This window comes from Mytilus trossulus, chromosome 10 (genome assembly GCF_036588685.1).
Source record: "Mytilus trossulus isolate FHL-02 chromosome 10, PNRI_Mtr1.1.1.hap1, whole genome shotgun sequence".
NCBI lineage: Eukaryota > Metazoa > Mollusca > Bivalvia > Mytilida > Mytilidae > Mytilus > Mytilus trossulus.
Window position 1 is genome coordinate 39,154,243 of NC_086382.1, and position 26,243 is coordinate 39,180,485.

Sequence of the window (26,243 nt, forward strand, 5' to 3'; positions counted from 1 at the left end):
ACAGTGTTTCGCTTGAAGTGTATTTCTAAACGGAAGTATTTGTTTTATTTATAGTTTTGAAAAACTGTTCCGCTATAATGGCGACGGCCGAACAAGGACACACGTCCGAGATGACAATTCACCTCGAGATGAGGAAATTTTTCTAATGATAGATGAAATCAAGAGAAGAAATTGGGAATTAATCGAGTAAATACTGGCAAAGCCAGTGAAACACAACGAAGCCTATGTAACAAGACGTTGACGAAGCAGGATCAAGTGTTAGTAATGATATTGGCGAAAGGTCAACCTGAAATGGCCAGCTGAAGGACGCCTCCGGGTGCAGGAATTTCTCGTTACATTGAAGACCTGTTTGTGACCTTCTGCTGTTGTTTTTTCCATGGTCGGATTTTTGTCTCTTTGATACTTCCCCATTTCCTTTCATAATTTTATATTACGATGCAATTATTGAGGAAGAAAATATCAAACATGACCAATGTCAACAAACAGCAGATAGGGTCTCACACGGAGAAAAAACAACGTTTGTTTGGCAGGAAATATGCTTATTGTTCAGAACACTGTTACTCAGAAAAACGTCCATAAAACAAAACCGAAACAAATGCACAGAAGAACAATTTTGACAATGATATTAATACTACTAACAGTAACAGTGAAAGTGAAGTTTCTGATAATGTGCTTGAAGGTTTGTCTATGTCAATATTCAACAAAGGACGCAAATTGATTAATGACAAAATTGTGATGGTGATGTGTTTGAACATCTTACTTTACTGAACATTCTTGCTGCTTACAATTATTTCTATCTATAATGAACTTGGCCCAGTAGTTTCAGTGGAAAATGTTAGTAAAAAATTTACAAATTTTATGAAAATTGTTATAAATTGACTATAAAGGACAATAACTCCTTGGGGGGTCAATTGACCATTTTGGTCATGTGACTTATTTTTAGGTCTTACTTTGCTGCACATTATTGCTATTTACAGTGTATCTCTATCGATAATTATATTCAAGATAATAACAAAAAAAGAGCAAAATGTCCTTAAAATAACCAATTCAGGGGCAGAAACCCAACAACTCATTGTCTGATTCATCTGAAAATTTCAGGGCAGATAGATGTTGACCTAATAAACAATTTTACCTCATGTCAGATTTGCTTTGAATGCTTTGGTTTTTGAGTTAAAAGCCAAAAACTGCATGTTACCCCTACGTTCTATTTTTAGTCATGGCGGCCATCTTGGTTGGTTGACCGGGTCACGCCATACATTTTTAAACTAGATACCCCAATGATGATTGTGGCCAAGTTTGGATTAATTTGGCCCAGTAGTTTCAGAGGAGAAGATTTTTGTACAAGATTATTAAGATTTACGAAAAAAGGTAAAAAAATGACTATAAAGGGCAATAACTCCTAAAGGGGTCAACTGACCATTTTGGTCATGTAAAACTTATTTGTAAATCTCACTTTGATGAACATTATTACTGTTTTCAATTTATCTCTATCTATAATAACATTCAAGATAATAACCAAAAACAGCAAAAATTTCCCTAAACTACCAATTCAGGGGCAGCGACCCAACAACGGGTTGTCAGATTCATCAGAAAATTTCAGGGCAGATAGATATTGACCTAATAAACAATTTTACCACTGTCAGATTTGCTCTAAATGCTTTGGTTTTTGAATTATAAGCCAAAAACTGCATTTTACCGCTATGTTATATTTTAAGTCATGGCGGCCATCATGGTTGGTTAGTTTAAACATATTTATTTAGAGTGGATTGGGAAACAAGTTTTGCAACTTATATTAATCCCTTTTCAGTTTGCGGGTGCGAGTGCTGCCTTGTAGCGGCATTAGCCTACTCTTTTTCGAAATCTACAAGGGTGTCTTTAACGTGCAAGAGAAATGGCTCTCTCTTAACACGGGTCAGCCCTTTATCGTCCCCTTCCGACGGATGATTGGTTGACCGGGTCACGCCACACATTTTTTTAAACTAGATACCCCAATGATGATTGTGGCCAAGTTGGTTTACTTTGGCCCAGTATTTTCAGAGGAAAAGATTTTTGTAAAAGTTAACGACGACGACGGACGACGGACGACGGATGCCAAGTGATGAGAAAAGCTCACTTGGCCCTTTGGGCCAGGTGAGCTAAAAATGTACGATCACATAAAGAAATTTGGAGGAAACTAGATGATCGGATGGCAAAATTAGTTGATCAGACAATCAACCCCCCATTGAAAACAGAGACACTGACAAAAATTAGAAGACAATTATTTAGTCCCAGAAAACTGTAAATGTTTACAGTAGCCAAAAGTGAAGAAAGAAATCTTGGACGGTTTTTAAGACAAACAAAAAAAACCACCCAGATTTGGTTTTGCCAAATTTGCGAAATGCACGAAAACAACTTTACTGATGGTAGTTTTAAAAATCACTAAATGCTATAAATGAAATTTTAATGCATGACCAAAAACATGTCACGTGGTATATATAAAACTATTAGAAAGAGAAAACAACTTATAACGCTAGAACTTCCTCATAAATATAGAAGAGTTACAGATGATGCCACTCCAGTTACTGAGTATCTGTTTGGGGACATTTGGATACACGGTAAGAGGACCTTGAAAAATAAAACAGGAGGATACATAAACTCAACTTTAATGACTCTTATTTAGAGGGATGCACCATGAATAAATTTCCAGGATCTCAATGACAAATACCAGCACCCTATTTCCAACCACAGCACACAAAAACTTCTGGACAAATACATGTACAGACAGATAACTAGAACAAGAAGATAAAGAGTGGGTTTCACATCTAAGACAAGCATTTTTTTTTTTACAAAATTTGAAAAATTGAGCTGGTGATACTTTTATATTGAATGCAGTAAAGGGATACAATATTAAACTACATGAAATCCCAAAACAACATTTTAGACCATCTCCAATTGTATTTAATGAAGAAGAAAACCAGACAAGCACAACTGGATTGAAGTTAATACATTATTGAAAAGAGGTATTATTATGCAGGTGCTGATTTTTATTCGGCCAAAGAGAGACATGACAATTCGAATGATATTAAATTTAAAATACTTAAATAAAATAAGTGTGTCTACAATTAATTTTAAAATTGAAAAAATGGTTCGAGCTTTACTTTTGATAACTATTGTATACACATTGAACGACAAATTTATGTGACGTATGTAATTTTTCTGACGTCAGACACTCAAATCAATCCCTGTGTTCGTAGATAGTAGATGTTTTTTGTGTCCTGTTAAATTGTTCCTTTTAAAATTTTTATACGATGATGACTGATGTATCCATATTTTGACTATTTTATTAATTGTGACTGTTTATTTAACGCATCATGTAAATGTAGCGGAATTTGATAAGACTGTTATTAAAGTGAGAGGGTTAGCGCTATAGAACCAGGTTTAATCCACCATTTTCTACATTTGAAAATGCCTGTACCAAGTCAGGAATATGAGAGTTCTTGTCCATTCGTTTTTGATGCATTTTGTTTTTTGATTTTGCCATGTGATTATGGACTTTCCAAATTGATTTTCCTCTAAGTTCAGTATTTTTGTGATTTTACTTTTAACCAACGGCTTTAAAAAAAAAAATGATAACTTTGCATCGATTGCTTTGAAAGATACTTATTTTAGTGAACTAGTTCAGGAACAATCCTTAACAAGCCGATATGTACGGACAGAGTAATTGACCCTGTTTGTGACTTTTATATGTGCGTTTCAATGTTCCTCATGTAAACTTTCATCCCTGTGTAGTGATATGCTAGCGGTTTTTGTATGCAGTATACTGAAACTGACATTATCAATATGCTTGATTTCTTGATTGACAACATACTTCTTACGTTTGGAGGATGTGTTTTTCAACAGACTGTCGGCATTCCAATGGGAACCAATTGTGCCCCTCTTCTTGCCTACTTGTTTGTTTATCATGAGGCTGACTTCATACATGGACTTCTTAGGAAAAAGATAAAAAGCTAGCAATATACTTTAACTATACGTTCCGTTATGTAGATGATGTTCTCTCACTAAATAATCCAAAACTTGGTGACTATGTTGAACGCATCTATGCCGTCGAACTAGAGATAAACGATAAAACAGATACAATAAAGTCGGCCTCATATCTTGACTTACATCTAGAAATTTGACTATGAGGGTCGGTTGAAAATAAAACTTAACGACAAAAGAGATGATTTCAGCTTCCCAATTGTAAACTTCCTATTTCTAAGTAGCAACTTTTAAGCAGCGCCTGCATAGGGGGTATATATCTACCAGTTGAAACGATATTCCCGTGCTTGCATTTCCTATCATGATTTCCTTGAAAGACAGTTGCTGCTCAAAAGGAAGCTATTAAAACAGGAGTTCTTACAGTGGATATCAAAATCACCCCTTTGTAAATTTTACAGACGCCATCACGAGTTAGTTGACCGTTATGGAATAACCGTTTCACAGATGATATCGGAAATGTTTCTTACGTCGAAACTACAATCCCCTTCCCTTTTTATGAATGTGACCTACCGACCTGGACTTTTTGCCGGATTTTTGATAACATGAGCAATACGATTGGTGCCACATGTGGAGCAGGATTTGCCTACCCTTCCGGACACATGAGATCACCCCCAGTTTTTGATGGGGTTCGTGATGCGCAGTCTTTAGTTTTCTATGCTGTTTTTTATGAACTTTTATTTGTCTGTTTGTCTTTTTCATTTTTAGCCATAACATTGTCAGTTTATTTTTGATTGCTCTTCTGGTATCTTTCGCCCCTCTTCTAGTTATATATCTCCCAGTTGATAAAATATTCTAGGGCTTGATATATGACTGACTTCTGATTACTATGCTTCAACATGGTAAAATTAAAGCAATCCTTTTGAGAGTTTTATGTAAGCCATCATGATTTATTTCACCGCTCTGTAATATTTGAATATAAGACGCCGATTGAAATGTTTCGCCTGTCAAAATAACAATGACGTCTCTGTTTCTGTCGCCCCTTTTATGGAACTTGAGGCTACTATTGCAAATTGTCAATGCATTCAACGTGTTCCTTATACAATCTACTAACCTACTAAATTGTTCAAAATTACAAAATTAGATAAATGCTGCATTTTATGGAGTTCTGGGTCTCCTTATTGGATATTGGACATGTATTTTAGTCACCGGGAGATCAATTGTTTCGCCTGTAAATTAATCAATAAGTGTTTAAATTTAGAATCCCATTGCAAAAACTGCAAAGATAAAAATTGCTATTGTATAAGTGCAATGTGACAAAAGAACTTACACTACTTTAAATCGACAGGTATCTTCAAGTTGATTCGCGGAAGAGTATCAATTATTTTGCAAAATGTTTGTTGATGGGATTTTTACAGCGAAATGAAACTTACCATTTTAACTATTTTATTTGCAAAGACTTTGTCCGGTAAGACCACCATTTGTTTTTATTTAAGCAACTCTTATTTTCATAACAGTCCAATCAAAGTATATCTGCGCATTTTTAACCATGTAAATTTGCAACCTTTAAAAACTGATGACTAAAATACCAAATGAATACATTTGTGCAGCATTAATCAAATTTCAAATAATTCAGAATACTAGTAGATTGTATAAGGGATATGTTGACTGCATGGAAAACATAATGACAGCTTGCATCAGGAATAAATAGCTGGTTCTATATACAACCGTACATAACTGAACAATGGATAATACATAGAGTTAATCATTAAAGTGAGAAACGGACTTAGAAATATAGGAAGTCATTTTTGTACATCAATGCATGAAATACTGAACGATTGTTTTCAGTAAATGCGCATTCTGATATGACGTTAAAAGTAATATCACAAAAATACTGAACTTAGATAAAATCGATTCGGAAAGTCCATAATCATATGGCAAAATCATAAAACAAACCGCATAAAAAACGAATGGACAAGAACTGTCATATTCCTCACTTGGTACAGGCATTTTCAAATGTAGAAAATGGTGGATTAAACCTGGTTTTATAGCGCGAATACTTTACATAATTTACTTCTGTTTAATTTGTACTTTTTTTTTGTCTTCTATGAAATTGAGGTATAATATTTTTTCATTTGCTTTTGGGACTGATTTTTGTTGAATGTTTTATATGTACCAGTTTGGTAGTTTATTTATCTAGATTGAAACTTAACGAGTTAGTTCAACTTGTATCACAAATGTTTCACACACCGTTGAAAGTGATGTACATTGAACGTATATATTTGTGCTTAATGTTTTTATATGAATTGTGTTGGTATTTTTTTCTAGAGATGATAAGAAAAAACTGAAAGAACTTTAATTTCAAATGTTAAAGGTACCGTTATAAAAGACGTACTTTAAAGCTCTATATGCAACTATAATAAAAATTAAAATCACAAAAATAATGAACTCCGAGAAAAATTCAAAACGGAAAGTATCTAATCAAATCGAACATCAAATGATAAAACACATCAAACGAATGGTTCAGGCATTTTCAAATATAGAGAATAGTGGATTGAACCTGGTTTTACTGCGCCAAAACGCTCACCCGTGCGACAGTCGCATCGGACCCCATTATATTGACAATGATGCGTAAATAATTGCACGTTTTTACAAATTCTATGTAAACCGTATAAAATTATAACATAATATTTTCAGATACCGTCGAATAAATTTATTTACATAGAGGACAATAAATTTTGCTTTTAATCAATAAGTAATACGATTATTTCACGATTCTAATTTGTATGGTGTTAAGACTTAGTGCAGAAAGCTAATCATTTCAACAATTCTTTTAAACAATCCTACATATACATATTATCGATATCGAAATGGCATTAAATAATAAATAGACAATAATAAACGGAAATTAAGAAACTTACTAAAAATAGACTATTTCGTAAAATGATTGCATATCTGCTAATATTAACATAGCAATCACAAGTGATATACAGCACAGCACATTAGGGAAAAAAATCATCATTCAATAGACTCGAACACTCGCACTTCAGCGTGACCATCCCCAATCACACATCCGAGTCCCACACACTATATATAACAATGCTGCACTGTGATACAGTGAAGATGATAGTGTTTGCTACGATACGCGAGCAAGCTATCTTCTAAAAGCCACATTTTAATGAAAAGAAATCAGCTTAATGTCATGTCCTTTATTTATTTTGAACGGAACGTACTCCTAGGGGTAATCAGGTCGTATTATACTAGTGGCATTTATCGTGTTAATTCTTTATAAGTTAACATTCGTAATAGATACGTCGAATTTTGTAATTTATAATTTGGTTAGGGAATTAGATGTGAAACACTTAAACGTATAAGTTGTCTGCATGTTGAATTGTATTTATGAATGATGTCCTCGTATCGATGATAACATTTAATAAATGTTTTGATTAGTGCAATCATGGGTTTAAACGTGGTTCCGATTTAGACTTGCTTATATTTTTTCGTTTGTACTGGTATTTTTTCCTATTTCGACTCTTTCAAAATTCAAGAGTCTAATTTGAGGTAAATTATATGGCATTCCAAATATCGCTTCGATTCCTCAACCTCACTGAAATCTGGATATGGTATACCAAATTTTGCACCTCATGTTTGCGCTTAACCATCTTTTCCGCAAGTTTATTGCTTTCTGTATGGAACTATATTAGTACTAAGATCCATTTTGTTACATCTGGTTATCATTCCATACTACTGATCAACTTTAGAAACGCAACACTAGATTATTCTTTTTAATTCCAATTTTCAAATATGCATTTTTTTGTAAACAAACTTATCGGACTCGGACTTCTCTTGAACTCAATTTTAATGTGCGTATTGTTATTCTTTTACTTTTCTACATTGGCTAGAGGTATAGGGGGAGGGTTGAGATCTCATAAACATGTTTAACTCCGCCACAATTTTGCGCATGTCCCAAGTCAGGAGCCTCTGGCCTTTGTTAGTCTTGTATGATTTTTAAATTTTAGTTTCTTGTGTATAATTCGGAGTTTAGTATGACGTCCATTATCACTGTACTATTATGCATATTTTAGGTGCCAGCTGAAGGACTCCTACGGGTGCGGGAATTCTCGCTACATTGAAGACCCATTGGTTGCCTTCGGCTGTTGTTTGCTCTATGGTCGGGTGGTTGTCGCTTTGACATATTCACCATTTCCTTTCTCAATTTTATTATAAACAGATTATTAACAAAAAATGCCAGTTCGAAAGTTGAATTGATTACGTCATTTTCAATGTTCAAATATTGTTGTATACACTGAACCCTGGTTTTCCCCTTACTAATGAACGTGTGACCGTCAAAAGCAATAACTGCCGGTAACAAACGCCAAAATAATTGTTAGAAAGGTCAACCAAATATCTATTTGGCATGTTGTGGGTTCTGTTTTGTACTTCTGATTTTGCCTTTGTTCCAACCATTGCATTGGGTTTTGGCAATTATGCGGCTGAACATTTAAGGCTTTAAATGTTTTTCTGCAGTCGACTCTTTGACAGTTCAGTTAAGGGGGAAACATTTATGGCATTAATCTGTATAAAATGTCATTCAGCAATTTGATTAGCAGTTGAAGTTGCAGCCGTATACCCGTCTCGCAAATGACGTTGCGTAATCAACTTCTATTGACGTTGCTTTGTCACTACATGTTGATCTGGTCATGAGTGGTCTTAAACAAATCCCGTCTCCCGGTATCATTGTTGGAAGGACAATAAGATGAGTTTCTGACCTCAAATTGTCTGGTTGTAGCACGTTCACGTTTTCCTGTTTTGGAGTTTTGCTGTATTATAATGGCTTGATTCAGGTTTTGTATTCTTAAGTCTTGTCAATATGGAGTTGCAACATTTTAAACTGATTTAAGTGTGGCCAAGGATTGAAAGAACTGTTTCACAAAGAAAAAGAAATATGAAAAATCGAAATTCATGCGATCTCAATAATCCGGTATGTTCAATAACGACAGGTAAGATAGATGTTGATATTTTTTTTCGAAAGAGAAAGAAGTAGGATTAGCATAAATAATATTCTATGAGGATCAAACATGATTTGATAATAAAATCTACAAAATGAGTGTTGTGTTTTAAAAGTCAGTCAGTATATATAAGTCTAAATTGCAATATATTTATAACGTCTGATTAGTATTCAACGATCTTTCCTACGAGGGCGCTTAGATTTTACAAGAAACGTTATATGTACATAATAAATGAATTATATTAATGCATAAAAAGTGTACAAAACAACACAAACAACACAAAAAGATATTACAAAAAAGGAAACATTTTATATAAAGACTTAATATAGGTACGTTTGAAACAGTGATACTTGTACATGTACGACAGAGTTTATCCATCAGATCACCAGTGATGGTGATACAAGGCTGAAAACACATTTTGTATGAATAATTCGTCTTAATATCAATTTGTGGAAGCAAATATGTGCTCTTTCCTTGCCGAGATTTGAACTCATGCTTCTGCGATATCGGGGCACCAAATTATCTTGCACAAGTTCAACGCGCTAGACCAACCACAAATGGTGGATTAAACCTGGTTTTATAACTAATTAAAGTTCTCTCTTGTTCCATTATTTTGACAACGATGTAAGAACAAAACAAACAGACATACAACCAGGTTCAAAACCAGATTCAACCCAGCATTGTGTTCTTAAAATGTCCTGTCCAAGTCAGAAAAATGTCTATTGTTATCTTATAGTTCGTTTCTGTGTGTGTTGCATTTTAGAGTTTCTGTTGTGTTTTTGTTCTTCTCTTATATTTGATGGGTTTCCGTAAATTAGTTTGTAACCCGGATTTGGTTTTTTTCTCACTCGATTTATCAAATTCGAAAAGCGGTATGCAGCGGTATTTTTTTTTTAAATGTACGTAAATCAGTCAGCCTTGTGTTATAGTCTTAAAGCTAAATACATTTGAAACTATAAAAACAAATCAAACGCATACCGCTGTTCGAAATCCATAAATCTAATGAGAAAAAAACAAATCCGGACTACATATTAAAACTGAGGGAAACACATAAAATATAAGAGGAGAACTACGACACAACCAAAACACATGAAAATGTTACACACACAGAAACGAACTATGATAATACAATTGCCATTTTGGACATTTTGATAACAAAAATGATGGGTTGAACGTGCTTTTGTTGCATTCCAAACCTCCCACTTTGATGGCAATGTTAAATATACAGACCCACGTCATATGTATCAAAGAAAAAGAAAAAAGGCATATAGACAAATACAAAATTAAAGATAATGGAACTTTTCAAATTTGAAGGATCGTAAGATACAGTCAAAGAATATATATCTTAAACAAAATTGTATTGGCTATGTTTCTACCAGTAAAATAAATATACATGTATTTAAAAGAATAAAGTCACTAGAATCAACCTAACAATGTAAGAGTAGATCTGATTCACTACTTCCTCCCCAAGTAAAATTAAAACTTTCATGTCATTAAATTAAAGAAAAGGTTACTCTTGTTTAGCAGTCGAAACTCTAAATTCATTTAATTGAATTGAAAGAAATGATACTTTAAATGTGCAATTTAGTAATAATTTATGCATATTACAAAAAAGTAGATCCGTTTATTATTGAAATTGAGGCTACTATTACAAATTATCAATGCAGTCAACATTTCCCTTATACAGTATAGCAGTCTACTGAAATTATTTTAAATTGAATAAATGCTACATAACAATAATTTGTTTGTCTCTTTATTTGGATTGGACATGTATTTAAATCCCCATGAGATCAACGATTTTGCAGTGAATTTAGAAATTTAAGATCCAATTGAATAAGTTGCACAAAAACAGTTGTTATTGTACTTAGGTAATAGGACAAAATAACTAGCAACACTTTAAATAGACCGGTATTATTAAAGTGGATTTCTGGAAGAGTATTATTTCTTTCACAATCAGTGTGTTGATGGTGACATTACTTTATGCATTTACAGCGAAATGAAACTCACCATTTTAACTATTTTATTGGTAAAGACATTGTCTGGTAAGACTACGATTTATTCTTATTCAGACACTATTAATGTTGGAGCCCTTTATAGCTTCTTGTTCGGTGTAAGAAAAGGCTCCGTGTTGAAGGCCGCATATTGATCTTTAATGGTTTGATTTTTTAAATTGTTATTTGGATGGAGAGTTGTCTCATTGGCACTCACACCACATCTTCCTATATCTAAACACTTATTTTTATAAAAGTTAAATTAAATAAGAATGTGGCTTCGCGTCTTTAACCATGGTAAAAATGTATCATGATAATTTGCAATCTTTAAAAACTGGTATTAATCAAATTTGCTTACAACGTATTTACAGCTTGCATCAGGAACAAATATCTAGGTGTATATACAATGTACAATTGTACAATCAGGAAAGTTGGATATTACATAGAATCTTTAATCAAGTACAGAAACGTTCTAAGAATTGTAGAGAGTTATTTTTGCACAGCAATACATTAAATACCGAAAGATTGTTTTCAGCAAATGCGCAGTTTGATATGATATCATTTGCTTCTGGTTACTTTGTACTTTTTTTGTCTTTTTTTTTTTGTCTACTGTGAAATTTTAATGAAATAGAGATAACATTTGTTTTTGGTTGCTTTTGTGACTGATTTTCGTTGAATGTTTTAAATGATGTACCAGTTTGATAGTTTATTTATCAAGATTGAAACTTAAAGCATTATTTCAACTCGTATTACAAATGAGGTATAGATTTTTTGTAGGTTTTTTTTACAGGTTTTATCTTTTCACCAAATTTTATTATTTTGTAAAGCGGTCAGGAAGTCAGAAAACGCCAGGGGTTTATGTTTGACGCCAAAAGCATACTATAACGTCACCTAGTTTAGGGGCAAAAGAATATAACAGCTTTTCGCGGAAAATTCTTTAATTGAAATTTTACACTGAAATAATGATTGAAATTAAATTATGTACTTGTTTTGCATTAGAATAGAGATAACTGTATTTTATTTGAACGTCACTAGCCCTGCATAGCAGGGAATATATTCAATTCCTCCTGGGGGTAGTCAGGTTAATTTATAATTGTGGTATTCATCGAGTTGATGTCTTTAAGCTAACATACGAGTTCGGTAATTTGGTTACGGAATTTGACCTTCAGAATATGGAATTTTTTATTGCTTACTGAATTCAATTTATTAGTTGCGAAGTCATAATAGTGGCCATTGCACTTTTAGTGTGAAATTAAAAACAACATTCATCATTAACCTAAATATGTTGTTGATCATGTCAGAATTGAACACTTAGAATTAGACAAAATGCTTAATGTACTTCAAATGGAATCCTCATATTGATACTTTACTACTTACTACTACATTTTTATTACTTTGCACATTTTATTCTAGATCTTTCGATAAAATGTCAGAAAATGATACTATACCTACAGTAATTATTCAATTCAAGTATTATAAGAATAAAATAAGAGAAAGTATTTTAGACAATTTTAGCAACTCAATTAATTTTGCAAAACTGAAAACCTGAAAAATATCGACGGTTTATTCTGTTTGCAATGTACGACTAATTCTACACATTTTATGTAGATAATTGAAATTTAGAAAAAAAGATAACTTGAAGCTGGAAAGGTAAACATTAACAAAAACAATTTTCAACGTGTGAAGTGACCTTTGGTGTGAGTCAAATGCACTGTGACAACAATTGACAAAAGGGAAAGGAAAGATATTGCCTTATTGATTAAAATCTATTTAAACAAGGTCTTATCGATATTTTTGCAGTAACAAAGAAAAAAGTCAATTGTTATCAAATGTGTTATTGCCTGCTGCCTTCAATTTTTTAAAGAAACTTTCAGAAGTGCTTACATAGTTAAATTCAGTAGCTTTGTAGTCCTCCATAATTGATATAAAAACACGTTGTCGTATATCATCAGTTCTAAGAAAATCAAAACTTGCTAACTTTCATTTTGTATACTGTCTATATAAACCAATTTTTCGAAAACTTTTATGTCGGTTTTACATTTGATTTAAAAAAAATTGGGTCATATCTGTTGGAAGACCGTTTGTCATGTTTATTTCATAAATCAACTTCCTATTTTACAAATAACTGTCATACAAGCGTTAACTTTTCTACAAACAATATTATTATATCAATATAAAAAAGGAAGATGTGGTATGATTGCCAATAGGACAACTCTCAAAAGAGACCAAAATGACACAGATATTAACAACTACAGGTCCTATCGTTAACTTTCAAAATTGTAACTCAATTCATAAGATTAAGAGACAGCTTACTCACGGAGGACACCATCAGATCAAGGGTAATACGATAAGATGTATTATTTTATAAGTAAACATGACTTTAAAAAGATTTACAGAAGACGCTTTCAAACAAGTTATAACTTGAGCGTATTCAAAAGTACTTTCAAGAGTATAATATTTAATGTTTCATTTTTATCAAATAATATCTTAACAGAGATTCATATATGATATACTAGCATTTAGGTATACAAATCGTTCATATACTAGTAACGTAATTACAACCTAGACATTTTTCTATAACTTGCAAACATTTTTAAAATTAGTCGGTAACTTGTCATTCATTGCATACTCAGGTCTTTACCGTGTAAACATTTGTAATTGGTTGATAACTTATCATTCAATACACACTCAAGTCTGATCATAAATGATCATTCTGTAAACATTTAGAGTACACTGAATGTGATAAATCATTCTAAACAAACAAGTATGCAGATTTGGGATATACAATGCAAGGTATCTCAAACACGTTTTACAATCCCTCAATTTAATAATACGATTCATATGTTAAAATGTATACTAAATAAGATAAGACCAAACAATGTGTATCCGTTTGTTATCCGTGTCAGTTGTTACAAAAGAAAATGTTTGTGGTAAGAATCAGACCAAAAAGATATTTAATTTAGTATCATTTTGATCATTTATTCAGAGTGATTTAGGCAAAGATGAAGATTTGTAAAATGATAAAAAATAATTTCATCAATATATATTTGTTCTACTTACTTATCTTTTCGGGTTTTATTCGTGTAATGTAACAAACACGTGGAACTATACTACAACTAAATTATTTATTCAGAAATGGCATTAAACATTTTTAGCTGTTTGCCATAAACATTACAAAAATTAAATTGAAAAAGTCTCACAACCAACAAATATATTATGTATGCATATTTTTTCATTCAGGAACTTTTCGGATTTGATTGACCGTTATGTAATATCTGTTTCACAGATGATATCAGATATGTTCCTTATGTCGTTACTACAACCTCGTTCATTTTTAACGAATATGACATACTGAATAAGATTACTTACCGGGTTTGTAATAAGATGAGCAACAAGACAGATGCCACATGTGGAGCAGGATCTTCTCACCCTTCCGGAGCACTTGGCATCGTCTCCCATTTTGGTGGGGTTCATGTTGCTTAGTCTTTATTTTTCTATATTGTGTTTTGTGAAGTATTTTTAGTCTGTTTGTCTTTTTCCGCCATGGCGTTGTCATTTTTTTTATCTATGAGTTTGGATGTCCTTCTGATATTTTTGGCCCCTCTTTTACATGTATCAGAATACATCAGTTCATTATAGAAGCAACACATCTATCGGAATGTGGGTTTGCATTTTGACCCTAGTGATTTTGTGTGTGTTAACTTTCAAAACTGTATCATTCAAAGGAATTGAAAGGCTCTTTTCGACTATATAAAGGAAATCCCTTGACATCTTCACCCCTTTTGAAATGTGTTATAAAAGTCAATATATGTTGTTACCATGGATACATTAAATACAAATTTAATCTAACAAATCTAAGGATCGAAATTAAGTTCTTTTGAGCCTTCGTGGGGAGACGAAGCATGCGTCTGATGAACTATATTATCCTGCTATCTATGATTTGTTTAATTATAAACCTTGTATGAGTTTAACTAGTTTTGTGTCCTAGATTACTTCGACGAAAATCTAAACTTGAAAATTGCCCATAATATGTCTAACAAAAAAATGTCAACTTTTTATATTAAAAAAGTGCATTCTCATATAACAATTTCTAAAGACAGTGTGATATTGCGTAAACAAGATCACACTGTCTTTAAAAAATGATGTTATCTGTTCTATGGTCGGGTTGTCTCTTTGAAAAATTCCCCATTTCCAATCTCAATTTGATTGAATTACACAAAACCGTAAAAACAGTCAAATCATAATCTACTGCATGTCGAATTACGAAATTGTGTGCGGAAACTGGTTTGAATTGACTGGAAAAGATGGGTTTTTCCACAACATTGCTTAATAATGATCTGGAAATGCAGACATTACTGTTAGGTTTATCAATAATGCGAATAATGTAATTGGATAAATATTGAAATAATAAATGCTTTAAATTTGGTATCTGATACCGTATAGCGGGTTATTTTCGCGGGTGTAAAATTTCGCGTTTTTCATTGAATAAGGTATACGAAAAATTTTGGCGGTTATTATTTTGGCGGACTCAACATTTTTAACATTACCTTTGCATGTACACTTTTAAATTGGCGGAATTTATTTTGGCGATTTTGTTCTATCCGCGAAAATAAGCGAAAATTTACACCCCGCGAAAATAACCCGCTATACGGTACATTCAACTGTGTGCATATTTTTCTGAGGTTGTCAATCGTGTTTAGTTTAACAAAATATATAGTAATATTACTACTTGATTACACTTATTCTACATTTAAACAGAGTCTGACAAATGGTCTAGACTATATATTCGACACAAAGATGTTCATGGTAAAAGTGTGGTGTTTTTCCTATATATAATTTTTTTTTAATCAATAAACGTGCCCAATTTTGGGGGAAAATCTATACCGAATGGCAAGTATAATACCGTTATGATGATGATGTTGATGATGAATGGCTGATTAACGTCCAGCGGCAAATTATGATGCATATCAAGGACGAAATAATGCTGTAAAGAATAAATAGTTATTAAACTCCCTCCCGCTGAATCCCCTCATTCTCTCAGGAAAATTCATGTCTGAGCATAAACATTAAATGTTGTTATCATGCCCATTAGTTGGTCACCTTTTCTTTACACTAAGTATTGCTGAAATTTATTTCTTATTGTCCCTATCCAACAAAAATTGCAATTTTTGTCTTTCATGTCTCATGTATTAAATGATATTTGTCTATTCTATCATACTCCGTATTTTTACAATAAGTTCAACCTCGTGTATATTGTATAATTATTAATTTAATGTGTACACATTACAACATATATTTTGTTTTAATTACCCCGTGATTCAACTATAAAAAAAAAGAATCATACGATCCATGCTTTGTTTTGGAACGGTTTATTTCTACACTTCGAGACAACCCAAGATTAAATGTTACCTGTAAGTGTAATTGTTATCCTAATCGTAGGTGTATGACAGTTTCCGCAAATGTCTACTACGGGGTATAGAGTATTTATACTTATACATTCAAACCATGGCAACAGTAGAATGCCGTTATTCAAAAGTCATAAATCGATTAAGAGAAATCTTGGCAACACACAAACTATAAGAGGAAAACAACGGAACAACAGAAACGCTGAACTGCAACAAAAACAAACTTCACATTATGTATGTATGAGCCTGGCCCAAGTCAAAAGCCTGTTATTCAGTGGTTGTCGTTTGAGTATGTTACATATTTTAATTTTTTGATTTACCTTTTGTACATAATTTGTCATTTCGGGGCCTTTTATACCTGACTATGCGATATGGGCTTTGCTAATTATTGAAGGCCGTGCAGTGACACATAGTTGTTAACTTCTGTGTCATTTGGTCTCTTGTGAAGAGTTGTCTCATTGACAATTACACCACATCCTCTGTTTTAATATCCAATATACATAGGAACAGATTATCTGACAACTCCTATATTCCTGACTTTGTACTCGAGGTTTTATGAAAACATGGTTGTTGTAAACGTATATCTGTCCTTTTGAGATAATTGTAATTTCTAAAAGTCAATACCATTCAAACTAGAAAGAGTTTTTCGGTATATATATATTTAATTGGCAAAACTCTTGTTTTAGGTGTTTGGTTAAAAGCCATAAGATCAACAGGTAAGTTATAACATATTTTTAAAAACGAAGGACATTTGTAAACCTTGCTCTATACTAGTATTCTAAAATAGAAGTTTAAAAATATAATCATAATAGAAATAAATAAAGGCAACAGTAGTATACCGCTGTTCGAAATTCATAAATCGATATAAAAAAAATTCGGGTTACAAACTAAAACTGATGGAAACGCATTAAACATAAGAGGAGGTTTACGACAATAAAATCTTTCCATAAATAAATATATAACGGTAACAGTAGTAAACCGGTGTTCAAAGGTCATAACTCCATTGAGAGAAATTAAATTCGTGTTACAAACTCAAACCAAGAGAAACACATCAACTATAAGAGGCAAACAAAAGAACAACAGAAACACTGCAATGCCGTACGAAACAACTCAACTGTAGGAGAAACAAAGGAACAGCTGGAACATTGAATTGCTGAGAGTAAACAAAAATGTCAAGAACACAAAAGCCATCATTTAATCTTTTACAAAAGAAATCAATTTTCATTCCATAAAACGTACATTAAGTTTTTTTTTGTAATAATGTATGGTAGATACATCCATTTGTTTTCCTCTACAACGAATGTATGTATAAACTTTAGAAAAAAAATATGTTTGATTATATCAATTATGATGAAGTAAACTACTTCTGTTCTAATACTTGTAGATATAATCAGTGCCTGTACATTTGAGTATCCTGAACAACAAAACTGTCAGTTTTACAATGATAGGTCTGGTTTAGACTCCGCAGACTGGATTAAATATTATGTAAGAAATTCGTGACAATATGTATGGGTTTTTTTTCAAATTTGCCTTGATACTTGATGATTTTAGTAATGGGGCTTAATAATCAATAGATGTTTTCATGATATAATTTATTAATGGCAATAAACATAAAAAAGGGCAAGAGTAGTAAACCTCTGTTCAAAAATAGATTGAGAGAAAACATATCCGGGTTACTAACTCAAACCAAGGGACCATAAAGAAACAACAAAAACACTGAGGTAACAATACGCAGTAAGAAGTTTGGTTTCGCATTTTGGGCTTGGTTGATTTTTCAAATATGAAAGTTATTGTGTAATAAAATTCTTTTTTAAAACCGGAGTACTAATTTAGCCTTCAAAGATTTTATATGAACATTAATATTTTCTTTACATGTTTTGTATGCTATTTACTGTTTGACTCTCCGTATTTTCATAGCTAGACCGTTCATCGATTTAGAAATTAAAGAAATGTCTACAAATACCTATCCTGCACGAAGTTGTTGACGCAATTTAAAAAAAAAAATGAGATGAAAGACATATGATTTTCATTGGATTTATTGAAAGAGGGGGAAAAGATACCAGAGGGACAGTGATACTCATAGATAGAAAACAAACTGACAACACCATGGCTAAAATTGAAAAAGACAAACAGACAAACAAACAAACAGACAAATAGACAAATTAAAATACAAAGGACACAGCATAGAAAATTACGGACTAAGTAACACGAACCCCTTCAAACACTGGGGGTGATCTCAGGTGCTCCGGAAGAGTAAGCAGGTCCGGCTCCACATGTGACACCCGTCGTGTTGTTCATGTTATTACAAACAAACAAAATATTCTAATTCGGTAGGTCACATTTAGGAAAGGGAAAGGAGTTGCAGTTACGACGTAAGGAACATATCCGATATCATCTGTGAAACGATAATTCCACAACGGTCAACAAACTTGTGATGGCGTCCGTAAAATTTACGAAGGGGTGATTTCAACTTAATCATTTTAAACTATTGGTTTAATAGCTGTCTGAAAGATATATGTAAACAGTTTCAGAAAAGGTATTACTTCAGGAGGTTGAAATTCTACTTTTAGCTAAATTTGGGGAAAATATTTTACATCTTTCCACCCTCCCCTTTTAGTAATATTTTATAACAAATAGATGCAGTTAGTTGCCATGAATATACCCATAAAAATTTATATTTAACCATTTAAAATACTGGATATAATTTCTATTGGAGATTACATACAAATGCATATATATGACAAAAACAGTAAGCTTAATATTGCAAAAAAGCAATGAAAAGGGGAAAGTAACATTTATGAATGCAAATTTTAATATTTTTCTTAACTTTTTATTGCTACCTGACTTGCCAATATATTCCTGTGTAGTGACCTAACCTACGTGAATCCTCGTTTCTTTTTCGATCATCACACAGCACAATCGCGAGACTAAAGTGGTAATTAAAGAACTTAAATAAACATTCACTAAAAAAAAATTTAACAACTGATTTATAAAGAAGAAAATTAAATACACCAGCTCATTAAAATGGGATCGAAAGATACTAGTGGGACAATCAAAATTTTTATTCTAATACAAACCAAGAACGCCATGGCTAAAACAGAACAATACCAACAAATAATATAACAGCACACAAAATATAACATAGAAAAAATTAAAAACAGAGAGCAACACGAATCCCAGTAAAAACTGGGGGTCTCAGGCGAACGATTGATAAAAAGGTTGAATTAACAAATGGAAACCCAAACAAAATATATACAAAAATGTCATGGTTCTATCAGTTTACTTGTTTTTCCAGTACGCTTTGTGCTATTCGTTGACTGTTTCCATCGGTGACACATTCGATCAATAGTCACTTTAACATATAGTATTTGTCAATTCAACGTTATAGATTCGTATAAAGTGTAAATTACATACATGTAGGACATAGTACAGTAAATATAGTTGTTCAATAATTTCGAAAAGATTAATGATGAACTTGTAAAAGTAAGGTGAACGTGTTATTCAAAATGCATGATGTTTTTATGTGATGCCCATTGTCACGGATCTAACGTAGTTCGATAATGCATTAGACAGGTTAACGAATCTCTAAAATTAGCGTCTAGGAAAAATTACCTAATTTTCAAAAGTGATAATACGTATTGGTCATAAGAAAAAACACTTTACTATCCAACAGGCAACTACATTTAGTGTCAAAAGGGGGAAATATGTATGTTTCAGAAAGTAAAAATATGCATATGATCAAAAGATAATTTATATATTTGTCACAAGGGGAAATGATTTAAGTGTTCTAAAGTCAAATTTATTAGATTTCGAGAAGAAAATATTTTAAAGCTTTATGAAAAATATTCAAACATCCTAATTACAAATATTTGATTGTCCAAATAAAAAAGATTGAGTTAAGTGTTCAAAAGGTAGTTAATTTCAGTAACCAAAAGGAAGTATATAAAAGTGTCAAAAAAGAAAAATAATTGTTGTGTCCGAAAGAAAATGGGTTTTAGTCCCAAAGAATATGTTTTAGTATCCACAAAAAAATTTAAAGTGTCCAGATAGAAGATGATTGAGTGTCAAAATGTTATACCAATTTTGTCACAAACATGTACTTTTTTGCATCAAAAGTTGTCATGAATAAATTTATTAATATAGCCGAGTCTATGAAATTGTTTCAATTCAGGACAAAACACCAACAGAAGACACAGGACCTGAAGGAGCAAAAGGTGGCAAATACTATATGTATATTGAGACGTCTACTATGAAATCGGAAGGAAATGCACGTCTCATGTCCAGTTTGTTAACTACAGGTTTGTACTTAAGTCACATATGTACCAAATCACTTTCTTCTGAGCGTATGCTACTAGTGTTACTGATAACCACTATTCCTGTTTTTCATTGTATTTCATTGAATTCTTTTCAAATAAAGTATACAAAATATTTTATGAAAGTATGATACTAAACACCTAACGGTAGGGATTGTGCCTAATATTCATATGATAAAAACATAATCTTTCAATCAGTTTAATTGAGGTCTGTGGCTGACATGTCAGTTAATTGCTAGTAGTCTGTTGTTATTTATGTATTAATGTCATTTTGTTTATTTTCTTTCATTATATCATCTGACATCAGACTCGGACTTCTCTTGAACTGAATTTGAATGTGCGTATCGTTATGCGTTTACTTTTCTACATTGGCTAGAGGTATATGGGGGGGGGGTTGAGATCTTATAAACATGTTTAACCCGCCGCAATCTGGCGCCTGTCCCAACTCCGGAGTTTCTGGCCTTTGTTAGTCTTGGATGATTTTTAATTTTTGTTTCTTGTGTATAATTCGGAGTTTAGTATGATTTCCATTATCACTGAACTAGTATACATATTTTTAAGGGGCCAACTGAAGGACGCCACCGGATGCGAAAGTTTCTCGCTACATTGAAGACCCATTGGTGGTCTTTGGTTGTTGCCTATGGTCGGGTTGTTGTCGCATTGACACATTCCTCATTTTCTTTCCCAATTTTATTTTATAGACATAAGAAAAAAGTCAACTGTTGAAAGCAATATAATATCAAAGATGATTGAAAGATTGTGTTTAACGTCACTTATAGTCCAATTAGCTATTTTTGTTGTCAGTGGGTCTCTTTAGGAAGTCGGAGTTCGCAGGAAGAAAGAGTGACCTTTGTCAGAAAACCCACAGTCCTAGTCTGTTAGCATTGGATTCCAATATTGGTATCAATTGTTGTTCATGATATAATTACTGTTCTTCATATGATACTTATAATATTATGTGTCCATTAAACTGTATTGCAAAGGATTAATATAGTTTTATTATACAAAGTATACTTACAGACAAACAGCTATGTTTGTCTTTCTACTACCACATGTTTGGGGACAGCATCGGCGAATTACAGGTGATAATCAGTATTGTAGGATCAAATCAGATCATCTTTAGAAAGTCAAATAGCCAAGGAAACTACTGGCATTACAAGGAGCTGTATTTTCTACCAGCAAATAATTTTAAGGTTTGTTTTTGCCAGTATAATTTGTCTTCTCTTTTTTTTCTTTTCTACGACATCTAATTATTGTTTCACCGCATTGATAAATTTTTTTAATAACTTTTTAACCTTAATTTTGTTAAAAATATACTATTATATAAAGTAATATTAAAAACCATTATAATAACCCGCTTTAAAAAAGAGGGGGTACAGTTTACCTCTGTTTGTCCAAACATTCGTCAGTCCATATTTTCATCCGTCGGACCCATAAATATTTTCGTCGCTTTTTTCTTTTAGCTTTTTTGAGAATACTAGTCAATGTTTTTTGTACATGTTTCTCTGCACATAGTATTTCTTTGGTATTGTATTGTACAAACGTAACATTCTCAGTCATAATGTGATTCTTTACAAAAATGCAAACGTCACTAGAATAACTGAAAAGTAACTGGTCATTTAGTATAAAAGATAAGGAGATGTGGTCTTGTAGCCATTAAGACTCAAATTCATACTAGACCAAAGGACGAAAAAGCAGAAAAAATACAAATCCTCTCACAATAAACAAACCACATACCTACGGTAACTTTAATGGAAAGCTTTGAAATAACATAATACGAAACTTATCTACAGAGAAATCTAGCGGCCATTTTTTTGTACAACAAGATTAACGAAAAACAATTACAATAGACATCACTCAACAATAAACACTGTATTATTGGTTTCTTGCTTGAGACAGAAGCATGAATATTTGCAGAGTTGTATATCTTTGTTAAAACTGAACACTCACAGCAACCTTTGTAAATTTTATAAAAGCACACCAAAAACTGAGGTCCATTTGATGGTTGAAATTACTAATATGGTAGACAATATTTTAGATTATTTTTAATGGTATTGATGGAAGCGGTTACATGGGAGATATTGCTTTGGATCATATTTTACTGTTTTCTGGTAATTGTAGTAAGTTGAGTTATTGCTATATAATGTTTAGTGAAAGTTAATATATATAACACTTTACTTAATAGAGACATATAGAAGTCTACATGGATCGGATATATATAGGTTACATGTCTGTAAATATTGACAAGGGTATTTCCCATTGGAACTCCTTTTACGGCTAAAACTGTACCACATTTTCTATGAAGTTTTGAAAAAAGTCTTATCCTAGAAATGAAAGTTGATATGCATCACAATTTTTTTCAAAGGTCAAAATATAGGACTGTGCGGCATATTGTTAATGTTTATATGCCTTGAACTTCTCAGAATTGAAACTAACACTAATTTTCTTATCTACCCCTACCTCAAATAAAAGGTTACCACAGATTTATATGTAAACAATATGCACATGTATAATTACTGTTAACATTGCCAAGTTATGTTACTGTGAGATGGAACACAAAGAGCACAACTGGGAACCAGTATGTAAACAAAATTAATTTTCTATGAATATTCAAGATCTTCCCAAAAGAGGCGTATTTTGAGAAACAGCTGTATATACAAGTGCAACCTATAGAATTCTACATGGATCGTATCTATATCTTCGAAATCAACAAAAAAAACTGTATACACAAATTAAGATATGAACAGCCAAACTTCTTAACCGAGTTTTTGTTTCTCAGATAAGATTTACTGAAAGTTTTTTCAAGTAATTAGTGGATAAGAAATGCCTGATGTAATCGTTTATCAGTTACACACAGATAAATTCTGAAAATGAATTCTGAAATGTAAAACGGCTCAACGGACAATTCGCTTTTGCATGAACCAGGTCAGGCATAATATAGTTGTTTTTCACTTGTTTGGTTGATAACATTTGAACTTCTTAGTTTTTATGGACCTTCTCCTTTTTGAATTTTCCTTGGACTTCGAAAATATTTGAGAATTGTAAAACTCCTGTTTCTGACAAATTTCCAAAAGTTTAAGCGTTGCATTAACTCAGTATAATCGCGTTTTTCTCCATAACCCATATGCAACCCATATTTCGCATTCTCGTTTCGAAAAATTATTAACCAAATGTTTCTTTAACATATCAATGGATGGCAGATTATATTTTTCAATGATCTTTACCGTAAGAAATAATACCCTTTTTTAATTATCGCTTTGTCGTTCATGACAACATGGTATTGTTGTGTTTTTTTTAAATCAAGAAATATAACTTAATTTTAAAAATAAGAGAAAGAAATATTTCGGAATATTCATTCATGCTTTTATATAAGAAGATTTGTTTTGTTTATAAATGCAAGATCAATTTTTGATTTATTCTTATCATTTATTTTGTTCAGACAATTACACCATTAGCATAGGTGAACCCCCGGTAGCTGGAGCAGTAACTGTTGAAGAGGCTTTGTGAGTAGACATTTACTCATAATACGGACAGTTTAGTATTTTATATTTCTCTCCTTTTCAAAAATATAAAAAAGTGACATAACTGCTTTTGAGCTGTATCATAAAGAGTGTCTCTTTCGGGTGTCCGTACATGTTTCAGACTTTGGATTTATTTTTGGAACATTTCATTACGAAATAAAAACGAAAATCGTGAAACAAAAACCACGAAGATAATAGTAGAATTATTATTATCAATGATGATTGTAAATTTTACTCTAAATGACTGTTACTGTCTGTTCCAACGAAGCTTTTATTATGTATATAGCTGTCTGGTTATCGTGTTTTTGTACATTTGTGTATCTCAATTTTTGTTTTTTGTTGCTGTTTCATCAATTCGGAAAACAGATTACATAACGATGCTAATAAATTTGTTGCTTGACATATTACAAATCTGAAAATATGTTGTTAAAGCGGGGACATCGGCTTTTTAATATTTTCCTTAGTTTGTGTGCATGCTTAAATATACTTATATGTAATTGTAAATATATATATTCTCTTTAACTATGACATGTAGTTTTGTGAGAATAAAATTCATTCATTCATTCTTTTTTAGGATGATTATAATTGCAGTTACAATCATTACGTTACAACAGTTAGTAACTGAGTTTAATCTAAATGGTTTTAACAAATTCATTTGACCTGTTGACACAATTTATCATGCCTATTTGTTATTCAATATTACCTATTTTTGTGTTATATCCGGTTTCTTGGGTTGTTTTTGTTTTTAATTTGTACCACCTTTTTATGATGATAATATTTAACATACTGTGAACAAACAAATTTATGTGCTTTGTAAAACAAATATGTACTCTAATTTCTTTAATGCCATTTTGTCCTTTTTGTGATTTGTTTTACATCTTTTTTTTTGCAAATTCATTTTGTCATAGATAGGATATATATTCGTTCAATGTTTGTTTTTTTGTTGCTGTTTGTTTGTCTTTTTTTTATCGAGTTAAATCATTTTAATTGGTATTTTTCAGTATTTTTTATGTTATAAGTTAACCTACTGTTTCGAAAAAGGGTGAAGGTTATTGTTGTTAACACGATTAAACACGCTGCATGCGTATTTACATGCCCGAGTTCAAGAGGTTTTTGTTCAGTTGTTGTCGTGCATTGATTTGGTTCATTAATATTTGTTGTATATTCGTTTTTAATATGTATAAGACGTTGGTTTGCCTGCTTGAATTGTTTTACATGGTAATGCCCTTAAAGCTTGATGTTTTGCTGTGCCGTGTTCAAAGACGTATGATTGGTGTTTTTTTTGACACACTGTGACTTAAGCTAGGATCACACATTCACGATTTTGCCTACCGTCCTCGACAGGACCAATCCCGATTGAAATTTATCAAACGTCTAATCAAGATCCTGTGAATCGTGGATGGAAATTCAAACTTAAATCAAAATTTGTAAAAAAAAATAATTTGATCACGACAACAATCAGATAGTGTTCAGGAAGCGACGATATTCAACCGTTTCTAAGCGAATTAGTCCCGATAATCCCGTTCTGAATCCGCTTCTAACCCGATTTGTATTTTTCGGCAGGTAAAATTCGACCGAGTATGTCACGACATCGTCACGACTCTACCGAACGTAATCCGACAGAGATCAGACAGTGAAGCGACGCTGACGGGAGATATCCGTTAGAAAACTGTCGGCATATTCGGGATGATCAGGTACTGTCGGAACGTAATCCTATCATAGTCCGCTCTATCGCATTGCAAACGGCTTTGTCTGGTCTCAGTCGTCTTGTATTCTGTAATTGTCGGGACTCTGACGTGGGTATCATTGATTATTTTCGTATTAATAACTGGACTGTTTCGGAACGGTTTCGGCAAAAAACGGTTCGCAATCGACAAGATCTGGATGCAATCTGGACTCAATCGGCAGAAAAACGACTATGAAAAATTACTCCAGATCATTCCCGTTCCACAAGACACCGTCCAGAATACACAAGACATTATTCGGAATTCGATCCGATACAGCAGAATCTGTCACGACATAGCCACCATTGTAATCCGACTAGACAAAA

General features: G+C 32.4%; 1 protein-coding gene across 1 annotated transcript; it reads left to right on the plus strand.

Annotated features, from left to right (window-relative positions):
* The first annotated feature begins 2,458 nt into the window (after nucleotides 1–2,458).
* On the plus strand, nucleotides 2,459–24,852 carry LOC134687890 (MAM domain-containing glycosylphosphatidylinositol anchor protein 2-like). The gene is made up of 8 exons (XM_063548347.1): nucleotides 2,459–2,594; nucleotides 17,046–17,075; nucleotides 17,744–17,844; nucleotides 20,531–20,657; nucleotides 21,693–21,865; nucleotides 22,711–22,792; nucleotides 24,112–24,175; nucleotides 24,768–24,852. The coding sequence occupies exons 1-8, from the start codon at nucleotides 2,459–2,461 to the stop codon at nucleotides 24,850–24,852; spliced, it is 798 nt and encodes a 265-aa protein (XP_063404417.1).
* The last annotated feature ends 1,391 nt before the right edge of the window (nucleotides 24,853–26,243 follow it).

Coding starts and splice junctions, on each gene's coding strand:
- LOC134687890 (XM_063548347.1), top strand. CDS start 2,459: ATGTCACGTGGTATATATAAAACTATTAGAAAGAGAAAACAACTTATA. Junction 17,845..20,530: donor CAGACTGGATTAAATATTAT/GTAAGAAATTCG, acceptor GTTTCAATTCAG/GACAAAACACCAACAGAAGA. Junction 24,176..24,767: donor GTAACTGTTGAAGAGGCTTT/GTGAGTAGACAT, acceptor ATTCTTTTTTAG/GATGATTATAATTGCAGTTA.